The 23,926-nt window shown below is 53.4% G+C and overlaps 1 protein-coding gene across 1 annotated transcript; it reads left to right on the top strand.

Moving 5' to 3' along the window:
* On the top strand, window positions 1-23,218 carry BTBD2 (BTB domain containing 2). Its single transcript, XM_069589770.1, has 9 exons — window positions 1-407; window positions 14,021-14,140; window positions 17,193-17,349; window positions 18,360-18,465; window positions 18,550-18,747; window positions 21,176-21,368; window positions 21,479-21,566; window positions 21,806-21,952; window positions 22,220-23,218. The coding sequence occupies exons 1-9, from the start codon at window positions 25-27 to the stop codon at window positions 22,379-22,381; spliced, it is 1,554 nt and encodes a 517-aa protein (XP_069445871.1). The 5' UTR covers window positions 1-24; the 3' UTR covers window positions 22,382-23,218.
* Window positions 23,219-23,926: the final 708 nt, after the last annotated feature.

Here is a 23,926-nt window from a genome sequence, read left to right as displayed (position 1 = left end):
CCCGCCGGGCGCCGCACCGACAAGATGGCGGCGGGTGGGAGCGGCGGGCGCGCGTCGTGCCCGCCGGGGGTCGGCCCGGGCACGGGGGGCGGCCCCGGGCCCAGCGCCAACGCCGCCCCGGCCCCCGGCAACGCGGCCGCCACCGCCGCCGCCCCGGCCCCCGCTGTCCCCGGGCCGCCCCCGCCGGTGTCGGTGTCGGGGCCGGGCGCGCAGGCCGCGGCGGGCGGGGAGCGGGCGGCCGAGGAGCCGGGGGCGGCCGCGCTGCTCCGCGAGCCCGTCTACAACTGGCAGGCCACCAAGCCCACGGTGAAGGAGCGCTTCGCCTTCCTCTTCAACAACGAGGTGCTCTGCGACGTGCACTTCCTGGTGGGCAAGGGGCTCGGCGCGCAGCGCATCCCGGCGCACAGGTGGGCCGCCGTCCGGGACCGCCGCCCGACCTGGGACCGGGTTAGCACCGAGGCCCGCCCCCCGGGACTCCGTCATCCCCCAAGACGCTGCCGCTTCCCGGGACCCGGTCATCCCCGGGACCGGACCCCTACCCCCACCCCCCTCCCCAGGATTCAGTCATTCCTGGGATCCCGCTCCCTGTCTCCCCTCAGGAAAACCGCCAGCCCCGGGGACCCAGCACCAGCCATTCCTGGAACCCCTGCTGTCCTGGGGACCTGCCCTCCCCCACCGCCCCCGGGTCTCAGCACCCTTAAGGCCCTGTGACCCTGCCAGGCCTCCGTCCAGCCGGGACTTCCAGATACCAGCCATGGTCCGCTCCTGCGACCCCTGCCCCTCCACCCTCATTGGAGTCTCCTGGCTCTATGATCCCTGACCCTGCGCTCATGCCCGAAATCTCCCAGGTGCGCTGACCTCTTTCACTTGCTGCATCTCTGTGACCCTTCAACCCCTGCCAGGCTTTCCAGGCCTTGCAGACCCTAGCCTGGACAGCCGGAGGACCTGCAGAGACCCCATCTCCTTCCGCCTCCTCCACTGGGCCCCAGTGACCTCCTCCCCCGAGTTCCCCCTCCTGGGGCTGGGACCCCCCAGAGCCCCGCTCAACTCCCACCTCGTGAACCCCAGACCCTGACACCGTACATCCCAGGTCTTCTCTTGAATGGGGTTTTCCTTGGTGCAGGCCCACATCTCTGCCAGTCTCAGGGGTGCAGCCTCCAGACTCCTGGGTGGGGCGGGGCTGGTATCAGAGACCACCCTGCCAACTGCTTGCTGGGGGATGCTGGGAGGGTTCTATTGGGGGAGGGGGCTGGGGGTTCTTGCAACTCTGCCTGGAGAGTCCCCAACCCGCTGTGAGGCTTGTCTTCACCATTCTGGCATGTGGCTTTTACTTGGCCTGTGTCTTCGAGATTCTTCTCTCTGGCCCTTTCCTGGTTATTTATGTGCAATTGGGACTAGATTCCTGTCCGAGGAAGGTTCCAGGCCTGTGAGGGCGTCCCCAGGACCTCCTGGGGCTTGTCCCTGCCCTAACCCTCTCCCTTCCCCTGCGAATTCCCCAGAGGGCTGGTTGCCTTGTGACCCAGGAGCCCCAGCCTCCGTCATGCCTTTCTTGTTTGATATTCCTGCTCTGTGGATCCTTTTGATGGAAGGTTCTAGTTCCTTTTTTTTCAGCCTTTGGGTTGTTGTTTCATTTGCATTGTGAAATGTTACCTGCCGCGATCAGGTGCGTGAGTGACCCTGGGCTCTCCTGAGCCTCAGTTTCCCTCCACCTCTATGACCTGGGACCGACCATTAGACACTTCCTTCCTGGAGCCACTGGGAGGGTGGACCCTGTGACCAACCAACCCTGGGACTAACCAGGTCCTAATCACAGTGCCTGGGCTCATCCTCCACAGGCTGGCCCCACAGGCTGGTGGGGATGTAACCCGGTGCTCCAGGAAACACTCTGGAGCATTGCTGCTGGAGCAGACAGGAGTGGGGAGAATTCCTCACAGCATGCGCCCAGCTCCAGGCTGGACCTCACCCCCGCCTCCCTCCCGGATGGGCTGCATTAAGGGAGTGGCTTGTAAGGAGCAGATTGGAACCCCATCTTGGGGAAACCCGGCAGATGCCCCTTAACCAAGTGGCTAAGTTGATGGTCCTGGGGGCGTCAGCACCCCCAGCAGGAAAGACTCCTCCCCCCGGTGTGCTCCACCCCCAGCCCTGAGTCCCAGTGTCGTGGGTTGATGGTGGCCCCCAAGTTGTGTCCAAGTCCCAATGCCCAGAACCCATGAACGGGACCTTATTGGGAAAAGGGTCTTTGCAGATGTGGTTAAGAGTTTCAAGAAGAGATCATCCTGGATAATCTGAACGGCACTAAATCCAACAAGTGTCAAGTGCCCATGTGAGAGACATGGAGAAGAGGGACCGGGCAGAGACTGGAGGGATGTGTCCACAAGCCACAGTCTGCCTGGGGCCCCCAGAAGCTGAGAAGGGCAGAGCCTTGCAGGGAGCGTGTCCCTGATCTTGGACCTGCAGCCTCCAGAACGTGAGATTCTCTCAAGTCACCCAATTTGCGGTAACTTGTTAGAGGAGTCCCAGGAAACCAGTCCACCTGGAGAAAATAACCAGATAAACCTAGTGGGGCATGCCTCAGGGCCAGGACACCGGCAGGTCCCCAGGACGGTCCTGGGAGGAGCCCAAGGACACAAGTAAACGCCACGTGGGATTCAGAAACAGGGCCTGGGGCGGGAAGGGCATTAGTGCAGAGCTGGTGACTGCTGAACTGGACCTGAGCTTACTTCACAAAGCAGACTGAGGGCAGGGCTCGTGCCAACTTCCAGAAAGGCTGTTGGGTCTGCAGCCACCATTTCCCAGAATCCAGACTTGTGGTGATCTGGGGTTGGGGCGCAGAATGGCGTGGACTCTGGGTGAAGGGCGACCTGGTGCATGGGGCGCAGGAGGGCCTGGCATACGTAACGGCAGAGGGGCCAGCTCTGGCTAGGGCACACTCAGGCCTCGTTCAGAGTCTGCCTCCCACCCCCATCCCCTCTCCACTGTACTGCTTTTTCATAGCTCTTTTTCCTTCTAACTTCCTCTGTGATGGCTGTCCTTGGCTTGCTATGAGCAACGTCTTGCTGCTCTCCCTCCTGCCAAGCCCAGGAAAATGCCTGGCACACTGGGTGCTCAGGAAATGCATCAGTCCAGTGTCTATACTCACAGGGTTCCCTCTGAGGAAGTGCTGAGCATCTTCAGGGTAGCGCTGTACAGTTTGATGGCCCCACGTTAATATCTAAAATACCTTTATTCACATATCACTGGAGACTTAGCAACACAGAGATGTCCCCAAAGTACAGCAATCTCTGTGTGTGCTTAGCTAAATAGCATGTTTTTTTGGTGACTGTGGCTTTATGGTAGATTTTGACAACTGCTGTGGCTGTTCTTCCCAGTTTTGTTCAAGACTTTTTGTGAAGGCTTTTTCAGCTCGTCTTATACATTTAGCTGTTTCAGGATCAGTTACCCATCTGTCCATCCCTTCCTCCTGTCCATCGCTTGCTCAATCCAGCAGTCTCTGAAATGATGCTAATAAAAGACATCTCTTTCCCCGTGGAATTTACCTTCCAGGACAGTACCAGCAAGTTTTTGTAAAGAGCCAGACAATAAGTAGTCAGTAGGCCACATGGTCTGTGTCCCGGCTGCTTAATTCTGCTGTAGCAGTGTGAACACAACAAGACAGAAATGAATGTGCATGGCTGTGTGCCAATAAAACTTTATTTACAAAAACAACTGGTGGGCTGGATTGGGCCCAAGGGCTGTATTTGACCAGTCCCTGGGTCAGTGGTTCCCTATAATCTTTAGAATCAGTTTGTCAAATGCTAAAGAAATAACTGGAGGGGTTTGTCTTGGCAAAGATACCAGGTTGGGAGAGCTGACAGTTTAGTATACAAAGTATGGGCACATGTTATCTCCATTTATGCACGGTGCTTTTGTGTTTCCATAGGGAAGTTTTGTAGTTTTATGTTTTGTTTTGTTTTTTTTGGCCACGCTGCCGGATTTTGGGATTTAGTTTCCTCTCTGGGGATTGAACCCAGGCCCCCTCGACAGTGAGCATATGGAGTCCTAACTACTGGACCACCAGGGAACTGGCAGTTTTATAGTTTCTTTGCATAGCTCTTGTGTGCAAGAGCTATGGCACCCCACTCCAGTACTCTTGCCTGGAAAATCCCATGGATGGAGGAGCCTGGTAGGCTGTAGTCCATGGGGTCGCTAAGAGTCGGACACGACTGAGCAACTTCACTTTCACTATTCACTTTCATGCATTGGAGAAGGAAATGGCAACCCACTCCAGTGTTCTTGCCTGGAGAATCCCAGGGACAGGGGAGCCTGGTGGGCTGCCGTTTCTGGGGTCGCACAGAGTCGGACATGACTGAAGCGACTTAGCAGCATGTAGCTCATGCACATTTATTGCTAGGTGTTGGGTTTTTTGTTTTTTTTAGTTTTTGTTTTTTCTGTTGCGGATAGTTTCTCCATTACATATTTCTTAGCTGGTTCTTGCTGCGAAGCTGTGGGGCCTTGCACATTTACTTTTATCCACTGGAATGATTTCTTTCTGAATCCTTTTTGGTGTTAATAGCTGTTCCACTGATTCCATGGTCCAGTGCTGGTCCAGTAGACTTTTCTGTGACAATGGGAATGTTCTAGATCTGTCCTCTCCAGTCTTAGCCTCTGGTCACACATGGCTACTGAGCACTTGAAATGTGGCCCTCACAACTGAAGAACCAAATCTTGTTTTCTCAGCTACACCACATGGCTCAAAGCATCTTAGTTCCCTGACCAGTGATTGAACCTTCGACCTCAGCAGTGAAAGCGTAGAATCCTAACCACTGGACTGCCAGGGAATTCCCAAACTGAGTCTTTCTCTTTTTTTCAGATCTATTTATTTTCGGCTGCCCTGGGTCTGTGTTGCTGTGTGGGCTTTCCTCTAGTTGCATCGAGCAGGGGCCGCACTCTAGTTGCAGTGTGTGGGCTTCTCATTGCAGTGGCTTCTCTTGTTGTGGAGCACAGGCTCTAGTTTTGCCATTTGTAGAAATCTCATATAATTAGAATGACAGAATGTGTAGGTTTTGATCTGGCTTCTTTCATTCAGTGTCTTATTTGTGAGATCCATCCACATCCTTGAATCGACAGCTCATTTCTTTTTATTGCCAAAGTAATTCATCTTACTGCTGAATCCCATTGCATGGATGGACCACACTTTGTCCATTCACCAGTCATATGGGTTATACGGGCATACAGGTTAAACAGGTTATTTCTAGCTTTTTATTATAAGGAATAATACTGCCATGAACATTCAACATTTGTGCAGAAATCTGCGTATGGAAGTACTGTTCCTTTTGGGTAAATACCTTGAGGGTCAAATGTTGGAAACACAAGGTAACACTTACATGTGACATCTTAAGAAACCGCCAAACTGGTTTCCAAAGTGGCTTCCCCATTCCCCACCCCCCATGATGCCCGAGGACTCAGTAATGTCTTTGGCCTCATAGGTGAATTGGGAAATGTTCCCTCCTCCTCTGCTTTCTAGAAGAATATGCAGAGGGTTGGTGTTAATTTCTTCTGGGAATGGGCTTTTCCTTGTGGGGAGATTTTTTCTTTTTTTTTTTTTGCTGCACTGTGGGGCTTATGGGATCTTAGTTCCCTAGCCAGGGATCGAACCTGTGCCCCCTACAGTGGAAGCTCAGAGTCTTAACCACTGGACCACCAGGGACTTCCCTGTAGGGAGATATTGTTTTTTAATTGGTTGTGCTGGGTCTTCGTTGCTGCATGAGGGCTTTCTCTAGTTGTGGTGAGCAGGGGCCGTTCTTCATTGCAGTGTGTGGGCCTCTCATTACGTGGCTTCTCATTGCAGAGCACAGGCTCCAGGCACGTGGGCTCAGGAGTTGCAGTGTGTGGTCTTTCGTTGCCCCACGGCATGTGGGATCTTTCTAGATCAGAGATTGAACCCGTGTCCCCTGCACTGACAGGCAGATTCTTACCCGCTGTACTACCAAGGAAGTCCCAGAAGATTTTTAGTGACTAGTTCACTTGTTATTTGTTTGTTTAGATTTCTCTGTCTTCAGTGAGTGTTGGCAGTTTGTCTTTACAGGAAGTCATCCATTTCCTCTAAGTTGTCTTTGTTTGTTGACATAAAGTTGTTTCAAAATTCTTTTACCATTGATCATAGTGATATTCCGTTTTCATTTCTGATTTTGGTAATTTGTGTCTTCTTTCTTGATCAGTTTAGCTAAAGTTCTAGCAGAGATTTTTCCCCTCAAAGAGTGACCTTTTGGTTTCATTGATTTATCTCTATTTTCCGATTCCCAGTTTCATTAATTCCTGCTCCCACTTTTACTATCTTCTTTGTTCTTTGGGCTTGATTTGCTCTTTCTTTTCTAGATTCCTGAGATGGAAGATTACCTTGCTGATTTTATTTTTTATTAATTTTTGGTCACTCTGTGCATGTCTTGTGAGATCGTCATTCCCTGACCAGGGATAGAACCTGGACCCCGGCAGTGCAAGTGCCGAGTCCTAACCACTGGATCGGCAGTTAATTCCCAGAAGCTTGGGTTGCTGATTTTAGATCTTTATTTAATGGATACATAATGTTTACCCCAAGCAGTGTTTCAGCTGTATTCCTTACACTCGGATGTGCCGTGTGCATTTTTGACCCAGTCAAGATCTTTTCTAATTCCCCTTGTGTTCCTTCCCTGACCCATGGGTTACTTAGAAGTGTTGTTTCATTTCCAAGTATTTGGGAATTTCTCAGAGATCTTTCTGTTATTGGTGTATAATTTAATTCCTCTGTTTGGAGAATAAGCTTTGACTTCTTTTAGTGCCTGTGAGTATATTTGTTTCACCTTGTGCCTGGTCTGTCCTGGAGAATGTTCCTGGAGTGTGCCTTCTGCCATCACCGGGCTGAGGGTTCTGTCTGGGGGGTTTAAGGAGTCTTTATTTTCTGTGGCAGGTCTTGTTTCCAGCACGCGGGGCCCCTAGTTGTGGCGTGCAAGCTCTGCAGTTGCAACATGGGGGCTCAGTTTCCCCATGGCCCGTGGGATCCTAGTGCCCTGACCAGGGATCCAAGCTGAGTCCCCTACACTGGAAGGTGGGTTCTTAACCCCTGGACCACTGGGGAAGCCCCTGGGCTGACGGTTCTGTAAAGGTATGTTGGTGGCGTTGTTCATTCTGGCTGTTGGTCAGTTGTGAAGAGTGAGGTGTTGAAACCTCCAGTGGAAACTGTTGGATTGTCTCTTCCGCCTCTTTATGCTTGGTTTCTCTTTGTGTGGTTTGGGACTCGGCTGTGTGTTTGTTTGCGCTGTTACCCATTCCTGTGTACTGACCCTCTGTTCGTAGGAAACGTCCACTTTCCAGTAACATTCCCTGTCTTCACATCTGTCTTGTCTGGTATCAGGGCAACCACTCCAGCTCACTGGTGCTTTCTGTCTGCAGGGTGTATCTTTCCTCATCTTTCTCCTCTCACCCCCTTCGTGTGTTTAATGTAAAACTTCCGAGCCTGTGCTGTCCATCTGTCTGGGGAGCCTTGGCCATAGGGCAGGTTTCTCCACTGGGGTGTCCCTGCCGTCCGCTCGTCACCACCCTTCCCTCCTGAGGGGTGCTCTGTGTAGACATCCCCTTTCCCCTCCTCCTTTGCCCGCTGTTGGAGTATCTGTGGATGGTGGTTCTAGCTGGAAAGAGTTGTTTACTCCGGCATCTGCCGTATGGTGATTTCCTATTTCCATAACTCCTTCTCCATTTGTTAACTGGGATTCTGAAAGGAAAAGCTGTCCCTTCCCTGTTGCTCACACACCTCCTCCGTTATATATTTATTTCATCATGGACTCACAGTTGTTTATCCTGTGGGTCATTGTCTGGTATGAGCATTACTGTCCCAGATTTGGCCTTTGGAAGTCCTTACAGTTGGCTCAATTCCTTTTAACATTGACCTGTCATGTTGGGAGAATGACTTTACTTTTTGGCCCCACAGGATACCCCAAGTTCATCTCATCATTCTCCTCCCTCAGCCCAGGAATCAACCATTTCTCCTTTTAGTGGAAAATGGTATTTAGAAACCAAGATACAGGTGCTAGGTGTGCTCACTGCTGCTGGGGTATTGTTGTTTAGAGACCTTCTTAGCAGATAGAGCGAGGAAATATACCAACACACACACAACCTCTATTTCTGTGTCTCTGTCTCCATCCATCCATTCACCCACCTAAAAGCCACGAGATCAACTTGAGTCCCTCTGGCTCTGGCTCAGCCTTGGAGAGTTCGTCCCAGCCTCCCTTCCCCTCACCTGTAACTCTCTTCTCCAGGTCTGAGAACCTGGCTCTCATTCTGCACATGTCTGCTTAGTGGCACCATATGTGTAGTTTCAGAGCTGCTTTCCCTCTCCTGTGAAAAATGCTTTTTCTGCATGAAGCACAGTATTTGTATGCAGTTCTTTTGGCCTTTAACCTGTTTCCCAAAGCTGCTTAGCTGGTCTTTCTTCCCTGTCCCTTCAGGGTACTATGTCATTCTTTCTTTCTTTTTAATTTTTAAGTTGTAAAATACACATACCATAAAATTCACCCTTTTAACCATTTTTAAGTACACAGCTTGGTGGCACTAAGCATATCCATGTTGTTTGCAACCATCCCCACCAAAACTCTGTCCCCATGGAACACTGACTCCCCATCCCCTTCCCCAGCCCCTGGCCCCACCATCTTCTCCCTGTCTCTGTGGATCTGACTCCTTTAGGGACCTGTGAGTTGAACCAAACTCTGTGTTATTCTGTGTCTGGCTTCTCTCACTGAGCATCATGTTCTCAACATCTATTCGTGTTGTAACATGAGTCGAAATCTCCTTCTTAAGGTGACTGACACCCCTTGTATGGATGGACCACTTTGTATGGATGATGTGCTCATTGCTCGTCTGTCATCTGTTGATGGACGTTGGGTCGCTTGCATCTTCAGGAGTCTGTGGATCATGGCACGCTGAATACTCTTGCACAGGTTTTATGCGGACGTGTGTGTTCACTTCTCTCAGGCACAAAACCTGGGAGTGGCACTGCCGGGTCGACGGGAACTTCATGTTTTGCCCCCTGGTAACCCACTTGCCTATCCACCACAGCTTCACACCTCATGACCCCCGCCCCTGTCACCCTGCTTGAGGACTCTGATTTCTCCACATCCTCAGCAGCTCTTGTCATTGTCTAGGTTTTTTATTCTAGCTGGTGGTCCAAGGGATAAGGTCATGTCTCATGGTGGGTTTTTTTTTAACTGATGCTTTTGCTTTGATACTGCGTTTCCATCATACTTTATCATTAATTTTTATCTTGCAGAGGCTTTTGACTCTTATCACTGTAAGTGCGTGCATGCTTAGTTGTGTCCGACTCTTTGCGACTCTGGACTGTAATGCACCAGGCTCCTCTGTCCATGGAATTTTCCAGGCAAGGATACTGGAGTGGCTCGTGGTGGTTTTTTTTTTTTTTTTAATTTATTTGGCTGCATCATATCTTAGTTGCAGCACTCAGGATCTTCATTGCCTCCTGTGGGGTCTTTGCTTGTGTCGCATGGAATTCTCGTTATGGTGCATGGGCTCACTAGTTGTGGCACGTGGGCTTAGTTGCCCTGGGGCGTGTCAGTTCAGTTCAGTTGCTCAGTCGGGTCCGACTCTTTGCCACCCCATGAACTGTACACACCAGGCTTCCCTGTCCATCACCAACTCCTGGAGCTTGCTCAAATTCATGTCTATCGAGTCACTGATGCCATCCAACCATCTCATCCTTTGTTGTCCCCTTCTCCTGCCTTCAACCTTTCCCAGCATCAGGATCTTTTCAGATGAGTCCTTTCTTCGCATCAGGTGGCCAAAGTATTGGAGCTTCAGCTTCAGCATCAGTCCTTCCAATGAATATTCAAACTGATTTCCTTTAGAATTGACTGGTTTGATCACCTTGTTGTCCAAGGGACTCTCAAGAGTCTTCTCTACTACCACAGTTCAGAAGCATCAATTCTTAAGCACTAAGCTTTCTTAATGGTGGAACTCTCACATCCATACATGACTGTTGGAAAAAAACCATAGTTTTGACTAGATGGACCTTTGTCGGCAAACTAATGTCTCTGCTTTTCAATATCCTATCTAGGTTTGTCATAGGTTTTCTTCCAAGGAGCAAGCATCTTTTAATTTTCATGGCTGCAGTCACCGTCATCTGCAGTGATTGTGGAGCCCCCCCCAAAATAAAACATGTCACTCTTTTCTATTGTTTCCCCATCTATTTGCCATAAAGTGATGGGACTAGATGCCATGATCTTTGTTTTTTGACTGTTGAGTTTTAAAGCCAGCTTTTTCACTGTGTTCTTTCACCTTTATCAAGAGGCTTTTCTTCACTTTCTGCCATAAGGGTGGTGTAATCTGCATATCCAAGGTTATTGCTGTTTCTTCTGGCAACCTTGATTCCAGCTTGTGCTTCATCTAGCCTGGCATTTCACATGATGTACTCTGTGTATAAGTTAAATAAGCAAGGTGACAATTTACAACCTTGACATACTCCTTTCAATTTGGAACCAGTCTGTTGTTCCATGTCCGGTTTGAAGTGTTGCTTCTTGGCCTGCATACAGATTTCTCAGGAGGCAGGTATGGTGGTCTACTATTCCCATCTCTTTAAGAATTTTCCAGTTTGTTGTGATTCACACAGTCAAAGGCTTTAGTATAGTCAATGAAGCAGATGTTTTTCTGTAATTCTCTTGCTTTTTCTATGATCCAAAGGATGTTGGCAATTTGAGCCCTGGTTCCTCTGCCTTTTCTAAATCCAGCTTCAACATCTGGAAGTTCTTGGCTCACATAGTGTTGAAGCCTTGCTTGGAGAATTTGAGCATTACTTTGCTAGCGTGTAAGATGAGTGCAGTTGTGTGGTAAACATTCTTTGGCATTGCCTTTCTTTGGGATTGGAATGAAAACACATTTTCCAGTCCTGTGGCCACTGCTGAGGTTTCCAAAGTTGCTCGCCCATTGAGTGCAGCACTTTCACAGCATCATTTAGGATTTGAAATAGCTCAGCTGGAATTCCATCACCTCCACTAGCTTTGTTCATAGTGGAGCTTCCTAAGGCCCACTTGACTTCACACTCCAGGATGTCTGGCTCTAGGTGAGTGATCACTCCATCATGGTTTTCTGGATAATTAAGATCTTTCTTGTATAGTTCTTCTGTGTATTCTTGCCACCTCTTCTTAATATCTTCTGCTTCTGTTAGGTCCATACTGTTTCTGTCCATTTTTGTGCCCGTCTTTGCATGAAATGTTCCCTTGAGTTCACTTCAGTCACTCAGTCGTGTCCAGCTCTTTGGGACCCCATGAATCACAGCATGCCAGGGTTCCCTGTCCATCACCAACTCCCAAAGTTTATTCAAACTCATGTCCATCGAGTTGGTGATGCCATCCAGCCATCTCATCCTTGGTCATCCCCTTCTTCTCCTGCCCCCAATCCCTGCCAGCATCAAAGTCTTTTCCAGTGAGTCAACTCTTCACATGAGGTGGCCAAAGTACTGGAGTTTCAGCTTCAGCATCATTCCCTCCAAAGAACACCCAGGGCTGATCTCCTTCAGAATGGACTGGTTGGATCTCCTTGCAGTCCAAGGGACTCTCAAGAGTCTTCTCCAACACCACAGTTCAAAAGCATCATTCCCTTGGTATCTCTAATTTTCTTGAGGAGATCTCTGGCCTTTCCCATTCTGATGTTTTCCTCTATTTCTTTGCATTGATTACTGAGGAAGGCTTTCTTACCTCCTTGCTATTCTTTGGAACTCTGCATTCAGATGGATATATCTTTTCTTTTCTCCTTTGTCTTTCATTTCTCTTCTTTTCTCAGCTATTTGTAAGGCCTCCTCAGGTAACCATTTTGCCTTTTTGCATTTCTTCTTCTTGGGGATGGTTTTGATCACCACCCTCCTGTACAATGTCATGAACCTCCATCCATAGTTCTTTAGACACTCTGTCAGATCTAATCCCTTGAATCTATGTGTCACTTCCACTGTATAATTGTAAGGGATTTGATTTAGGTTATACCTGAATGGTCTATGGTTTTCCCTACTTTCTTCACTTTAAGTCTGAATTTTCCAGTAAGGAGTTCAGGATCTGAGCCATAGTCAGCTCCTGGCCTTGTTTTTGCTGACTGTATAGAGCTGCTCCATGTGGGGTGAATCACACCTGCGTCCCCTGCATTGGTGGGTGGATCCTTAGCCACTGGCCTGCCAGGGAAGTCCCCTCATGGTAGTTTTGATTTGCCATATTCATCATCATGGTTTTGAGGGTGGACGGAGAAGTGGGGATAGGAGACTCCTGGCAGGAGGCCAGTGAGAGGCCTGGTGGGCAGGGCTGCAGGTGGAGATGATCAGACTCCCCTAGACCCAGTTGCTCTTCCAGGCCTGAAGTTTGTCACCTTGTCCACTGGGAACACTGAGGACATGTATAGCCCACCATCCTGGGCCCTGCACAGACACACCAGGCCCGGTTGGTCTGCCCCTTATGTCCTCCCAATGAATCGTCAGGGAAGGTTTTCCCTATAGAAGATCAAGATGCTCTGTTGTATCTAGGAGAAAGGAGGAGCAGGAAGGCATTGCAAATATGGATTGTGTGTGGGGCTGGAGACGCAGATGCTGCGGCGAATGAGTGGGGCTCCGAGGACACAACAGGGCTGGCAGCTGAACAGGGCATGGGCATCCTGGGGTGGCCAGATGGTGGAGCAAGCCGCATCAGTCATCCTCTCTTGGAACCCAGAATTCTACTATGGGGTATCCAAGGCTGTGCTCCCTCCAGAGGCTCCACCAGCTTCTGGGGCCCCAGGCATCCTGTGCTTATGGATGCTTCACCTCAGTCTCTGCCTTCCTCAGCATGCGGCCTCTCCTTGGTGTCTTACCATAAGCCATTGCGTCAGGGCCCAGCCTGGATGAGGGTAGCCTGGGCTTAGCAAGTGACATCTGCAAAGACCCTGTTTTCAGATGAGGTCCCATCCTGACGTTACAGGGGGATGTGACTTTGGGGACACTCCTTTCATCCACTACATTCGGCTTCTTACCTGGCCCCCATCTCTGGCCTGGCCTTTGGGGTGCTGTTAAGCCCTGTGCAGGACTAGGGGCCCGACCAGGGCCTGGCAGAGCTGGGAGCACACATCCACGATGGAGGAGTGGGTAGGAGCAGGGGTGGACGGGCTTCTTCTTTCAGGGAGTGAGGGATGCCTGGGTGGGGTCTGCTGGGAGTTGTGGGGAGGGTCACTGGGCAGAGAGAAGCCGGGGAGTGGGCTGTCACTGCTGAATCCAGAGATTTTGCATGGGGGTGGGTGCTCAGAGCCCTGCATGGGTCACGGTAGGACCCAGGGAGCAGGTGTGATGCAGGCATGGTGGCTTGCAATCCAGAGAAGAGGGTTTTGCAGGGGGCTGGCCTTTTGGGGAAGGCTGTCATGGGGCAGGCCTGGGGACCATGAATTCACAACTGGTGGAACCCTGAGGCCCCCAAGGCCACTCACATCCTAACTCCCCCTTGGCCTCGACACTCTTCCCCACAGACTCAGCACGGTTCTAACATTCCCTCTAGGCCTTCCCTGGCAGCCTGACCCCGGGAGATGTGTGTAGAGCAGTGGAGTGAGTGAGTGAATAAATGAGTGAGGGAGTGAATGAGTGGTTGAGCGATGGTTAAACAAGTGAATAAATGAATGAGTGAGCGAATGAGGGAGCAAGTGGTTGAATGAATCAGTGAGTGAATGAATGATGAGTGAGTGAATGAATGATGGGAGTGAACGAGTTGGAGGGTGCCTGAGCTGCCTGTGGCCTGTGGAACTGGCAGAAAGCTGTCATCCGTGCAGCCCCGGGGAGATGATTTTGCATCTGTGCCCTCTCACTGTTGATCCACAGGAGCTAACTTCTCAGTCCTCAGGGCGTTCCTTCCGGAAGCATCTAGGGCAGGATGCTCTGGGCAGGGTGTTACTATTGCGAGGATGCTCGCCATCCACATCCCAGGGCCCCAAGAGACCCCAGGCTTGGGCAGTTGGGGACTGGTGGGCCTCGCAGAGGGTAACCAGGCCTTCTCTGACTCCCTAGGTTCGTGCTGGCTGTGGGCAGCGCTGTCTTTGACGCCATGTTCAACGGGGGAATGGCCACTACGTCCACCGAGATCGAGCTGCCCGATGTGGAGCCGGCTGCCTTCCTGGCGCTACTCAAGTAAGACCTTCCAGGTCCTTCCCACCCAGGGGTGGGACAGACATACCTGATGGTTAATAAATAGAACCCTGGGGATATTGCCTCCAGAGTCCCAGAAGCGACTCCCTTGAGATTTCTAGAACTCAACTCCTCAATGAGGGGTGGGCTCTGGACATCCCCCCATCTTCATATTTTGCATTTTTTGTGTCAAAATATATTTCACATACTGTTCAACTCACCCTTGAAAGTGTACAGTGTACTATTAGTGGCATTTAGTTTTTCCACAGAGCACCCAGCTGCCACCTCTTAATTCTAGAACAGTCCATCCCCAGAACCACACCCTCTCCAGCCCCTGACAACCAAGAGCCCACCCTCTGTGTCTGTGGATCAGCCTGTTCTGGACGTTTCCCGTCCATGGGATCACACCCTGCGTCTCTGCTTCTCTCACTGAGCATCGTAGTTTCAGATTCACCCGCGTCTTGGTGAATCTCCCAGTTTTCATTCCTTGTACTCAGAATTTTTAAAGAAATAACCTAATGTAAGAATTTTTAATTCAACCTCTATTTTTTCTTTCTGAGTTTCAATTTTTTTTCCTCAAGGACTTTAAAACAAATCTAGTGATTTGGGGTAGGGGTGCTACACACAGACTGCAGGAAGCTGTGGAGGCAGCACCAAGGAGGCCGGCAAGCTCTGTGGACATATGTGTAGCTTGGAGGTTATCCTACACGGTCAAACAGCTTTTCAAACGTGGAGTTTACTTTTTTGCCTTTTTTGTTGTTGGCCTCAGGACATGGGGGTCCTTAGTAGTTCCCTGACTAGGGATCAAACCTGGGCCCTCAGCAGTGGAAATGCAGAATCCTAACCTTTGGATGGCCAGGGAAGTTCTTTTCCCTTCTGATTATAAAAGTGGCATTGATTCACAGAAAGAGAGAGGGAGGGAGAGAAAGAGAAACGAAAAAGTGGAAGAAAATGGAGTGAACCTGTCCCTGCTCTGAGCACCACGGACAAGGCCTTGACTGGCTGGTCCCATTCATATCCAGTCCCATCTGTGTTGTGTGCTCCCAGCCCCCTGCCCCAACTGTGTCATCTTCTCCCCTCTGGTATCCACAGTTACCCTCGGATGTAAATCAGTTCCTGTTAGCTCCATCTAACCACGCTGAATTCTGTGGGCTGACACAAACACTTGGTGGAGTAATCTTACTTCCCTGTCTTTAGGCAGCTTTTCAGACCAGGGTCCACAGGCTGCCTGCGAGAAAGGGCAGAAGGTGCCGCTTCCAATGCTGCCTGCTGATCCTGCAGAAGCGGCCTGGAAGAATCTGTAAACTATAGACAGGGCTGAGTGCCAAGAAAAACTTATTTACAAACCAGGTGGTAAAATCACGGTGAACTGTCACTTCACACCCACCAGGATGGCTATTATCAATATTAAACAAGTTGTCTCAAGGACATGGAGAAATGGGGGCCCTGATGAACTTCTGGGGGAATGTGAAGTGGGGCAGCCACTGTGGGAACAGTCTGGAGGATCCTCAGAGTCTAAACATAGAGTCACCACGTGCTCAGGCAGTCCTCTGGGCACAGATCCAAAAGCAGGGGATGCAGGGACCTGAAGAGAGATTTGCACACCCACGTTCACAGCAGCAAATTCGCAACAGCCAGAAGGCGGAAACACCCCAGCTGTCGTGAACAGATGAGGGATGGATAAGGTGTGACCCATCCACATGCTGGAGTATTACTCGGCCTTTAAAAGGATTCTGACACTTGCTCCAACATAGATGGACCTTGAGGACATGATGCTCAGTGAAATAAGCCAGATGCAAAAGGACAGGTACCGTCTGATTCCACTAACAGGAGGAACTACAGGAGTCAGATCCAGAGACAGAAAGTGGATGGTGGGGCCAGGGGCTGGCGGAGGGGACGGGGAGTCAGTGTTTCATGGGGACAGAATTTCAGTTTGGGAAGTTGAGAAAGTTCTGGAGATGGATAGTGGGGATGAATGCACAATGATACGAATGTACCTAATGCTACTGATGGTCAAAATGGTAAATTTTATGTACATATTACCATAATTTTTAAAAATTAAAATAATGTCTATTTTTTTAAAAGACAAAAAAAGTGACAGATTGCAGTTAGCCAAACCCTCCCTTTAGTCTAAGCCTGGCGAGACATGGGGTGAAAGGCTGTTCTGTCTCGTCTCCATCTCTGTGTCTGTCTCGCTGTATATTTTTGCTGTTTCTCTTTCTGTCTCTGGGTTTTGATGACCGTGGCTGTTCCCGAGAGGGTGGACACTACCGCCGTTGGTATGTGAGGGGCTCTCCCATCTTCTCCCACATGTCCCGGTCTGTTCCCTTACAAGGTCCCGCTCAGCACTGCTGACACTGATGGTCATTTTGGCCCTGACCCCGCCAGATCCCCGCTGCTGCTGTGCAGGCTTCCAGTGCGTTCTGGGGGTGCTGAGTGCCAGGAGAGGGGGCACCTTCCAGGAACTTGCTCTTTGGGCTGTTCCCGGTTGGGTTGGGCTTCCACCCTTGCCCTCTTGTACTCCCGCTCTGTGCCTGTGGATGACACTCAGGTGGTTTCCTGTGCATTGTCCTGCTGTGAACACGCGTCATTTCTCCTGCACACCCAGGGCCACCCAGATGGGCCAAGGGCTGCTTTCTCACTCTCTCCCCGTGGTTTTGTAATCGACCCCACTTCTGACCCACACAAAGAGTTGGCCTGAGGACAGGTGGTCACCATGGCCACCATATCTGCAATTCCAGCTGGCACTTCCGGTCCCATCAGTGGTTGAGCTTGAGCTGGCTGTGGCTGGGCCAGAGGGTTGTTCAGAGGGTTTTGGCCCCAGGGCAAGTCCCATGCTGCCCACAGAGGAGTTGGACAGAGGCTGCCTGCTGTGTAGACACATTCCGTGGGTAACGTGTGGGTAGTTTGGCTCTGCTCCTTTTTCCTGGTAACTGCCTTTGAGGAGTCAAGTCCACAGGTCAGAGGGCAACTGGTGCTGGTTTGGATGGTTCCTTCGGCCAGTCTGGAGGGTGAGGGCAGGGAGGCTGTCCTCACCACCCCCCTCCGCCCCTAGGTTTCTTTACTCAGACGAAGTTCAGATCGGGCCCGAGACGGTCATGACCACGCTGTATACTGCCAAGAAGTACGCGGTGCCTGCTCTTGAGGCCCACTGTGTAGAGTTCCTGAAAAAGAACCTGCGGGCTGACAACGCATTCATGCTGCTGACACAGGTGCAGGGCTGGGGTGCAGGGGGCGGGGCTGTGGGGCAGGGTGAGGATGTGGGAGAGGGGAAGGCGTGGGACCCGCTGGGGCACAGGTGCGGAGTCTGGGCAGCGATATAGGTGGGTGAGGACGCCGCCGCCGGGGCTGGAGAGTTCGGGTTGGTGCATTTCTGAGTTTTAGGTGTCTGCTAAATCTTGTGGAAGGATACATTCCTCCCTCACTGTACCCTGCACCCTGCGGGTGAGTTTCCCTGGTTACTCTTGTGCTCCTTTGGACGTTTTGGTGCCCTTGTGCAGGGCTCAGGTGTGGGGAGAAAGGTATTCCGTTACTAAGTTTTCTAGAGGGGCACGTTTGAGGCTGTCTGGTCCCATTGACTGTGGCGGGGCTAGACCACTGAGAAGCCGGCTGGGATAGGGCAGCACCCAAGTGTAGTTGTGGCTCTGCAACCCCTCGCTGCTGTGGTATCTGGGCCCCAGCGCATCTGCTGAGTTGCTCTCGAGTGCTAGAGCCTGGGCTGTCATGTGGGGACTGTTCCCAACCATTTCCTGAGAGCTGCAGCCACGTGGGGCGTCCTGGCCTCCTAGCCCAGCCCTAGGCAGAGCATAATGCATAGGGGTGTGGGTTCAGGCTGCCCCACAGCTTCCCGGGCAGAAAGGAACCAGAATCTCCTCTGTCCCTGGGCCCCACCCTGTGCATGAGTTCTCGTATTAGGGGCGCATCTCTGCAGTGTCCTATGGGTCCTTCTCGGCCCTTTCCCCAAGGCTCCTGCCTGACCTGGGGAGGACTGGGCCCACCTCCAGCCTGAACCTGTTAGTGTCCTGACTTTTGAGGTGCAAGCCTGCCCTCCCCCCGCCCCCACCCCCAGACAGTGGTTACTGTGAGTCTGGGACCCTGGAGGATGATCATCTCTGGGCTGCTGCTCGGCTCCCAGGACTTGAAATCCATGCCCAGTGTGGAGCCAGGGTTCATGCAGCTGGGTGTTGACATGCTCTTCTCTTACTGCCCTCCCACTCTCCAGGCAAGACTTTTTGATGAACCACAGCTTGCCAGCCTATGTCTGGAGAACATTGACAAGAACACGGCTGACGCCATCACAGCTGAGGGCTTCACGGACATCGACCTAGGTGAGGCACACTGGTCGCCGCCCAGGGGCCATTAGACCTCATCCCCGAGGTGGGGCCGCACCTGCTGACAGCCCCTCCCTGCAGACACACTGGTGGCGGTGCTGGAACGGGACACGCTGGGCATCCGAGAGGTGCGCCTGTTCACAGCCGTCGTCCGTTGGTCCGAGGCTGAATGTCAGCGGCAGCAGCTGCAGGTGACGCCCGAGAACAAACGGAAGGTTTTGGGCAAGGCGCTGGCCCTCATCCGCTTCCCACTGATGACCATTGAGGAGTTTGCTGCAGGTAACAGGGGCACCGAGAAGGAGTGTGACCCTGAGTGTGAGTCCCATGACCCTCAGCCTGGCCACAGTGGGTCAGGCGCCAGCCATGTCCGTGTGAGAACAGGACTGGGCTCGAGACCCTGTTGTTGGAATGACCCCCAGAGGCCAACCATCCTGAGTCCCCACATCTCAGGTGTCTACACGCATGTGTCTTGAGTGTTGCAGATCCCCAACGGGGGCTCACGTCTGGGGGATGGGCTGTGGCGTCCAGGTCTTCCATGAGCTGTGAAGGGCTGAGAGGTGTCCGGAGCCATGCTGCAGGGCTTGGGTTGGCACTCAGGACCAGGCGGGGTTGGCCCTGACCCTGCCTCCCGCCCCGTGGGGACCCTCCAATCCTTTGGACCATGTGGCAGTAGCTGCCAACTTGGCACCCTCCCCCAGGAGGCTGGGCCTCCCCTTTGGGTCATTTTCGTGGCTGATGCCAGCCTTGGTCCTGGAGCCACACTGGCCTGGGAGGTTCTGGATGGGGCTCTAGCCGACAGCAGGTGCGCCACGTCCGGTCTTTCCCAGGTCCATGCTGCTCCTGTTCCTGCTCTGGTTCAGGGTTGCCAGATCGAACAGCGACAGCAGACAGATCGTTTTTCAGTGTGTCTGCCATGCAGTGGCCAGGAGACACTTCTTTTATGGGTCAGCTCTCTATGATCAGAGTTTGACTTGACCCGTGTTTTATCTGGCAGTCCCTGGTGGCACGGCAGAACTTGGGTACAGCCTCAGAGGCTATCTCCGGTGCTGTGGGGCTCACTTATCCATCAAATATTTAGCACTTCCTCATACCAGACCCTGGCAGCACCACAGTGATGGGGCCATCCTGGGCACTGTGGGGTGTGGAGCAGCCTCCCTAGCCCCACTCCCTCGATCCCAAGAGCCCCGCTTGTCTTTTTTTAAAATTTTAATTATTTGGCTGCGTTGTGTCTTAGTTGAGGGACATAGGATCTTGCATTTCGGAGCATGGACTCTGGTTGTGGTGCATAGGCTTGGTTGCCCTGTGGCATGTGGAACTTAGTTCCCTGACCAGGGATTGAACCAGAGTCCCCTGCGTTGCACGGTGGGTTCTTAACCATTGGGCTGCTAGGGAAGTCCCACCCTTATCTTGATGATCACGTATGTCACAAACATTGCCCAGTGTTCCCTGGGGAGCTGGGACCTCCAGGTGAGAGCCCTCAGCTGTAGTGTTGAGCTGTCCCAACCCAAGATGCCTATGTGAGCCTTGCAGGATCCCTCTTTCTCCAACCCCGCTTGTCATCCTGAAATAGCTCTCCTCCTGGTCCCTCAGCCCACCTGGTTGCCAGAGCCCCCCAGGGTCTCAGGTCTCCTGGAAGTACCACCCTCCAGCCTTCCTTGGCCCCCTTGCCCCTCCTCCCATGAGGGTCCCCGGGCTGGAGCACTCTCCCCCCACATGCAAGCTCTTGAGGGTATGTGCCAGATCTGGGCCTTGTCCTTCTGCTATGGGTGGGACCTCTGGGGCTTTGGCTGTTTGTCACTCAACTGTGTTTTGGAGAATTTTCCTGCCCCTTCTATTCCCCTTGAAAATGAAAGTAGAGAGAAGGTTGGGAAAAAGTCCCCCAAAGACTACCTTGGCTGTGTGTGTCAGGACTGAGGTCAGAGCTGGTTTTCGTTCTGTTTTCTGTGCAGAGATTTAAAGAGTGATTCCTGTCTGTGTTCAGTCTTGTGTCTTACTGATACAAGACATCTTATCATACACGGACATCTCTCCCCTGTTGCTGCAATCTGCGCACATGGGGCTACTGGGTCTGTGAGCCAGGCCATGGCTGACCTGCCCCAGAAACGAGCCCAAAGCTGGTGAATGAGCGATTCCTGTAAAGGAGGGCAGTGACTTCTAGGCCTGTCGCAGGCACCTTGTCCTGCCACAGGTGGTGGGCAGGGGCGGGTGTAATCCTCCTGCCCTGGGGCCCAGGTGACCCCAGCAGGGTGATCTTCCCCACCAGAAACTCCTCTGATCTCTTGGGTTGCTGCATCTAGGCTCCCACCTCCAGAGTCTTCCCCAGCTCCAGGCCTGTCTTGGGGCCAGCACCCCCGCATCTGTAGGTGCCTGGGGTGGACAGGCAGGGGCCCTGAGCTCTGTGGACCCATGGTGTTCCCCTAGGTGGTCCCTGAGGAAGTCAGGAGACCCGAGTAGCTGAAAGGGATTTTGCCCCGTTAGCCAGCAAATTGGAGCATTGGCCCCATGTCAACCTGGGACCGCTCCCCAAACGCTCTTGGAAGGGCCATTTCCCCCTCACTAACACCCACCCCCCACTCCCCCGCCCGGGGGCTGCTTGGACCCATGACAGTTTGCAGAGAAGAGAGGCTGGGTCTTATGTCTTGCCTTCTGGTGTCTTTGTGCGCTCACGGTTTGCCCCATCCTTCCCAACTCGCTCCTGTGCCCACAGGGCCCGCGCAGTCGGGGATCCTGGTGGACCGTGAGGTGGTCAGCCTCTTCCTGCACTTCACCGTCAACCCCAAGCCGCGTGTGGACTTCATTGATCGGCCGCGCTGCTGCCTCCGCGGGAAGGAATGCAGCATCAACCGCTTCCAGCAGGTGGAGAGCCGCTGGGGCTACAGCGGCACGAGCGACCGCATCAGGTGGGCGGGGCAAGTTGCAGGGACGGGGCCTGATTGGGGCCTCCCCATTGGGAGGGGCGGGGCCTGGTTGATCGAGGTCACTCAGCATCTCCTTCCTCCGATGCCCTCAGGTTCTCGGTCAACAAACGCATCTTCGTGGTCGGCTTCGGGCTCTACGGCTCTATCCACGGGCCCACAGATTACCAAGTGAACATCCAGGTCCTGCCCCTACCTCCGGGCCCTGTCCCTCCAGATCACCCCTTCCTCTCCTCTCCCCTTCTTCACATCCCACCCCTCTCCCCTAGCCAAGGGGGACCCAGGACCATGCCTCTCTACCCCCACCATTGGCCTCCTCCTTTCAGGTTAGCTCAGTCCTTGGATCTAGGCTCTGTGGGGTCCTGTGGGTGGGCACCAGGTTGTGGGCACCGGGGTGAGCTGTGCCCGGCTCTGGCCCTTAGATCATCCACACGGACAGTAACACAGTCCTGGGCCAGAACGACACGGGCTTCAGCTGTGATGGCTCTGCCAGCACCTTCAGAGTCATGTTCAAGGAGCCGGTGGAGGTGCTGCCCAACGTCAACTACACGGCCTGCGCCACACTCAAGGTGTGCCTGACCCCACCCCACCCAGGCCCCTGACCCCAGAAACCTACCCAGGACTCCAACCCTGAACCTGACCCCCAGCCCAGACTCAGGGTCTTTGAGCCCCACCCAGGACCTCGCCTCCCAGTTTACTGCCCACCTCGAAGGATGTAAGGCTGGGAGGGCACAACCTTGTGTCCTCCTTTGGAGGCCTGCTGCGCACACTGGGTGGGCCCTGAGCTTTGTTCTCATGCAGCACATCCTTGCTGACCTGCTGGGTCCTCCCTGCAGGGCCCGGACTCCCACTATGGCACCAAGGGCCTGCGCAAGGTGACCCACGAGTCGCCCACAACAGGGGCCAAGACCTGCTTCACCTTCTGCTATGCGGCCGGGAACAACAATGGCACGTCGGTGGAGGACGGCCAGATTCCAGAAGTCATCTTCTACACCTAGGCCACTGGCCTGGCGCCCCCCAGCCCAGGCAGGCCACCTGGCCCCCCTGCTGTGCCTGCCGCCCACGCCGCTGCCCCCTACAGGGCCAGGAGGGCTCCTCTCTGCGTGCGGTGAGCTGGCTGCCTATTCCAAGGTGATGGAGGGGTGGGCGGGGCGGCAGAGACAATCCCCCTCAGGACTTGGGAGGCAGGGTCAGCCTAACCCCGCCCTGAGCAGAGGGTCTGCCCGCCCACCACCCCTGCAGCCCCACTCAGGGTTGGTGCAGGGTGTTGGCTCCTGTTTGTTTCAGCTGCACATGGCAATGCATCCTGAATTCCCGGTTTCTCTGGTAGGAGAGCACGTGCGGGGCCCTAGCTGGGATGCGGGGCTTGTGTGCCTCTGCTCTGTTCACTGGGGAGGCTCAGGCCCCCCAGCCTGCCTGAGGATGAGGGCTCAAGCCCTCCCAAGGTCCTGCAGGCCGGCTTCCTGCCAGGCCCAGGCCCTGCCCCTGGGCCCAGTAAAGGACCATCTGTGTCCAGCCTCCCTGGATGCCCCTCCCCGCCCCTGCAGCTGTGGACGCAGGCGGCAGACTGGGTCTGCCTGGGAGGGGCGATGTTGTGGGCCAGCCATGGTGGCCACGTCCCCGCTGGCCCACCTGCCCACCCTGTAGCCCCACTCCCAGCCCCCAGCAAGTACTCTGCCCAAGGTGCTGGAGGGTGCAGCCCCCATCCCACCCCATGCTTCCGTCTGGAGCCTGTGTCCTCCCCGAAGCCATGGAAGGTGTGTCTGCACACCACACCCCAAATGTTTTTGTTTTTTTTTTTTTTTAAATAAAGGAAAGAAACGTATAAGCCCTGAGACATGTGTTGCTTCCAGTGTAATCGGGTCCTGGCAGTGGAGCCAGAGACTTCTCACCTTCAGCGCATCCAGATCACATGGGGGCTTGCCCTGGGCTCCTCCTGGAGCAGCCAAGAGTGTCAGGAGCCCCGCCCCGCACCAAGAATCTTGTTGGCAGGGATGCAACCCAGAATGGCCCTGCTGGCTCTGCCCAGGGGGGTGTCCTCCTGCTTCCACAACCCATCCTGGCCCCTCCTGTCCAGTGAGGACTCTTAGGGATGACCCGGACCCAGGACCGGGCTGGCTGCAGAGACTCCGAGCCCCTGAGCTCCAGCCCTTGGGCTCCTTGTCACTTCCTGAGACCTGCCACACTGTAGGCAGACCCCAAGTGAGGGGTCCATGGGGTGGGGGACCAGGCCTCCCACTGTAGCCCCCAGAGCAGCCTGTCCTGGGGTCACTACAGTTCAGGACAGAAGGACAGATGGTGTCAGCCTGGGGCACCCACAGGGTGTGGGCATGCCAGGAGTAAAGGCCAGGCAACAAGCCGGTGGGCTCATTAGAAGGGCTCCCGAGACGGCTGTGCCCCACTCCCAGAGCCTGCGGCTATTCAGGGTCCCAGTGAGCTGCTATGACTGTCTCCTGCCAATGGAACATGTGACCTGCCCTCTGGAGAAGGACAGCATTGCGAGCTTCCACCAGCATCATTACAGTATGCTACAGCAGTGCACA

Source organism: Ovis canadensis, chromosome 5, assembly GCF_042477335.2.
Source record: "Ovis canadensis isolate MfBH-ARS-UI-01 breed Bighorn chromosome 5, ARS-UI_OviCan_v2, whole genome shotgun sequence".
In the NCBI taxonomy this organism is placed as follows: domain Eukaryota; kingdom Metazoa; phylum Chordata; class Mammalia; order Artiodactyla; family Bovidae; genus Ovis; species Ovis canadensis.
Note: the sequence above shows the minus strand (reverse complement) of the source record. Positions and strands in the feature narration are given on the sequence as shown.

Bases quoted from the DNA above. Each gene is read 5' to 3' on its own strand.
- BTBD2 (XM_069589770.1), top strand. From the start codon at position 25: ATGGCGGCGGGTGGGAGCGGCGGGCGCGCGTCGTGCCCGCCGGGGGTC. The intron at 408-14,020 runs GTGGGCCGCCGT...CTGACTCCCTAG, and splicing joins CAGCGCATCCCGGCGCACAG to GTTCGTGCTGGCTGTGGGCA. The intron at 21,567-21,805 runs GTCCTGCCCCTA...TCTGGCCCTTAG, and splicing joins ATTACCAAGTGAACATCCAG to ATCATCCACACGGACAGTAA.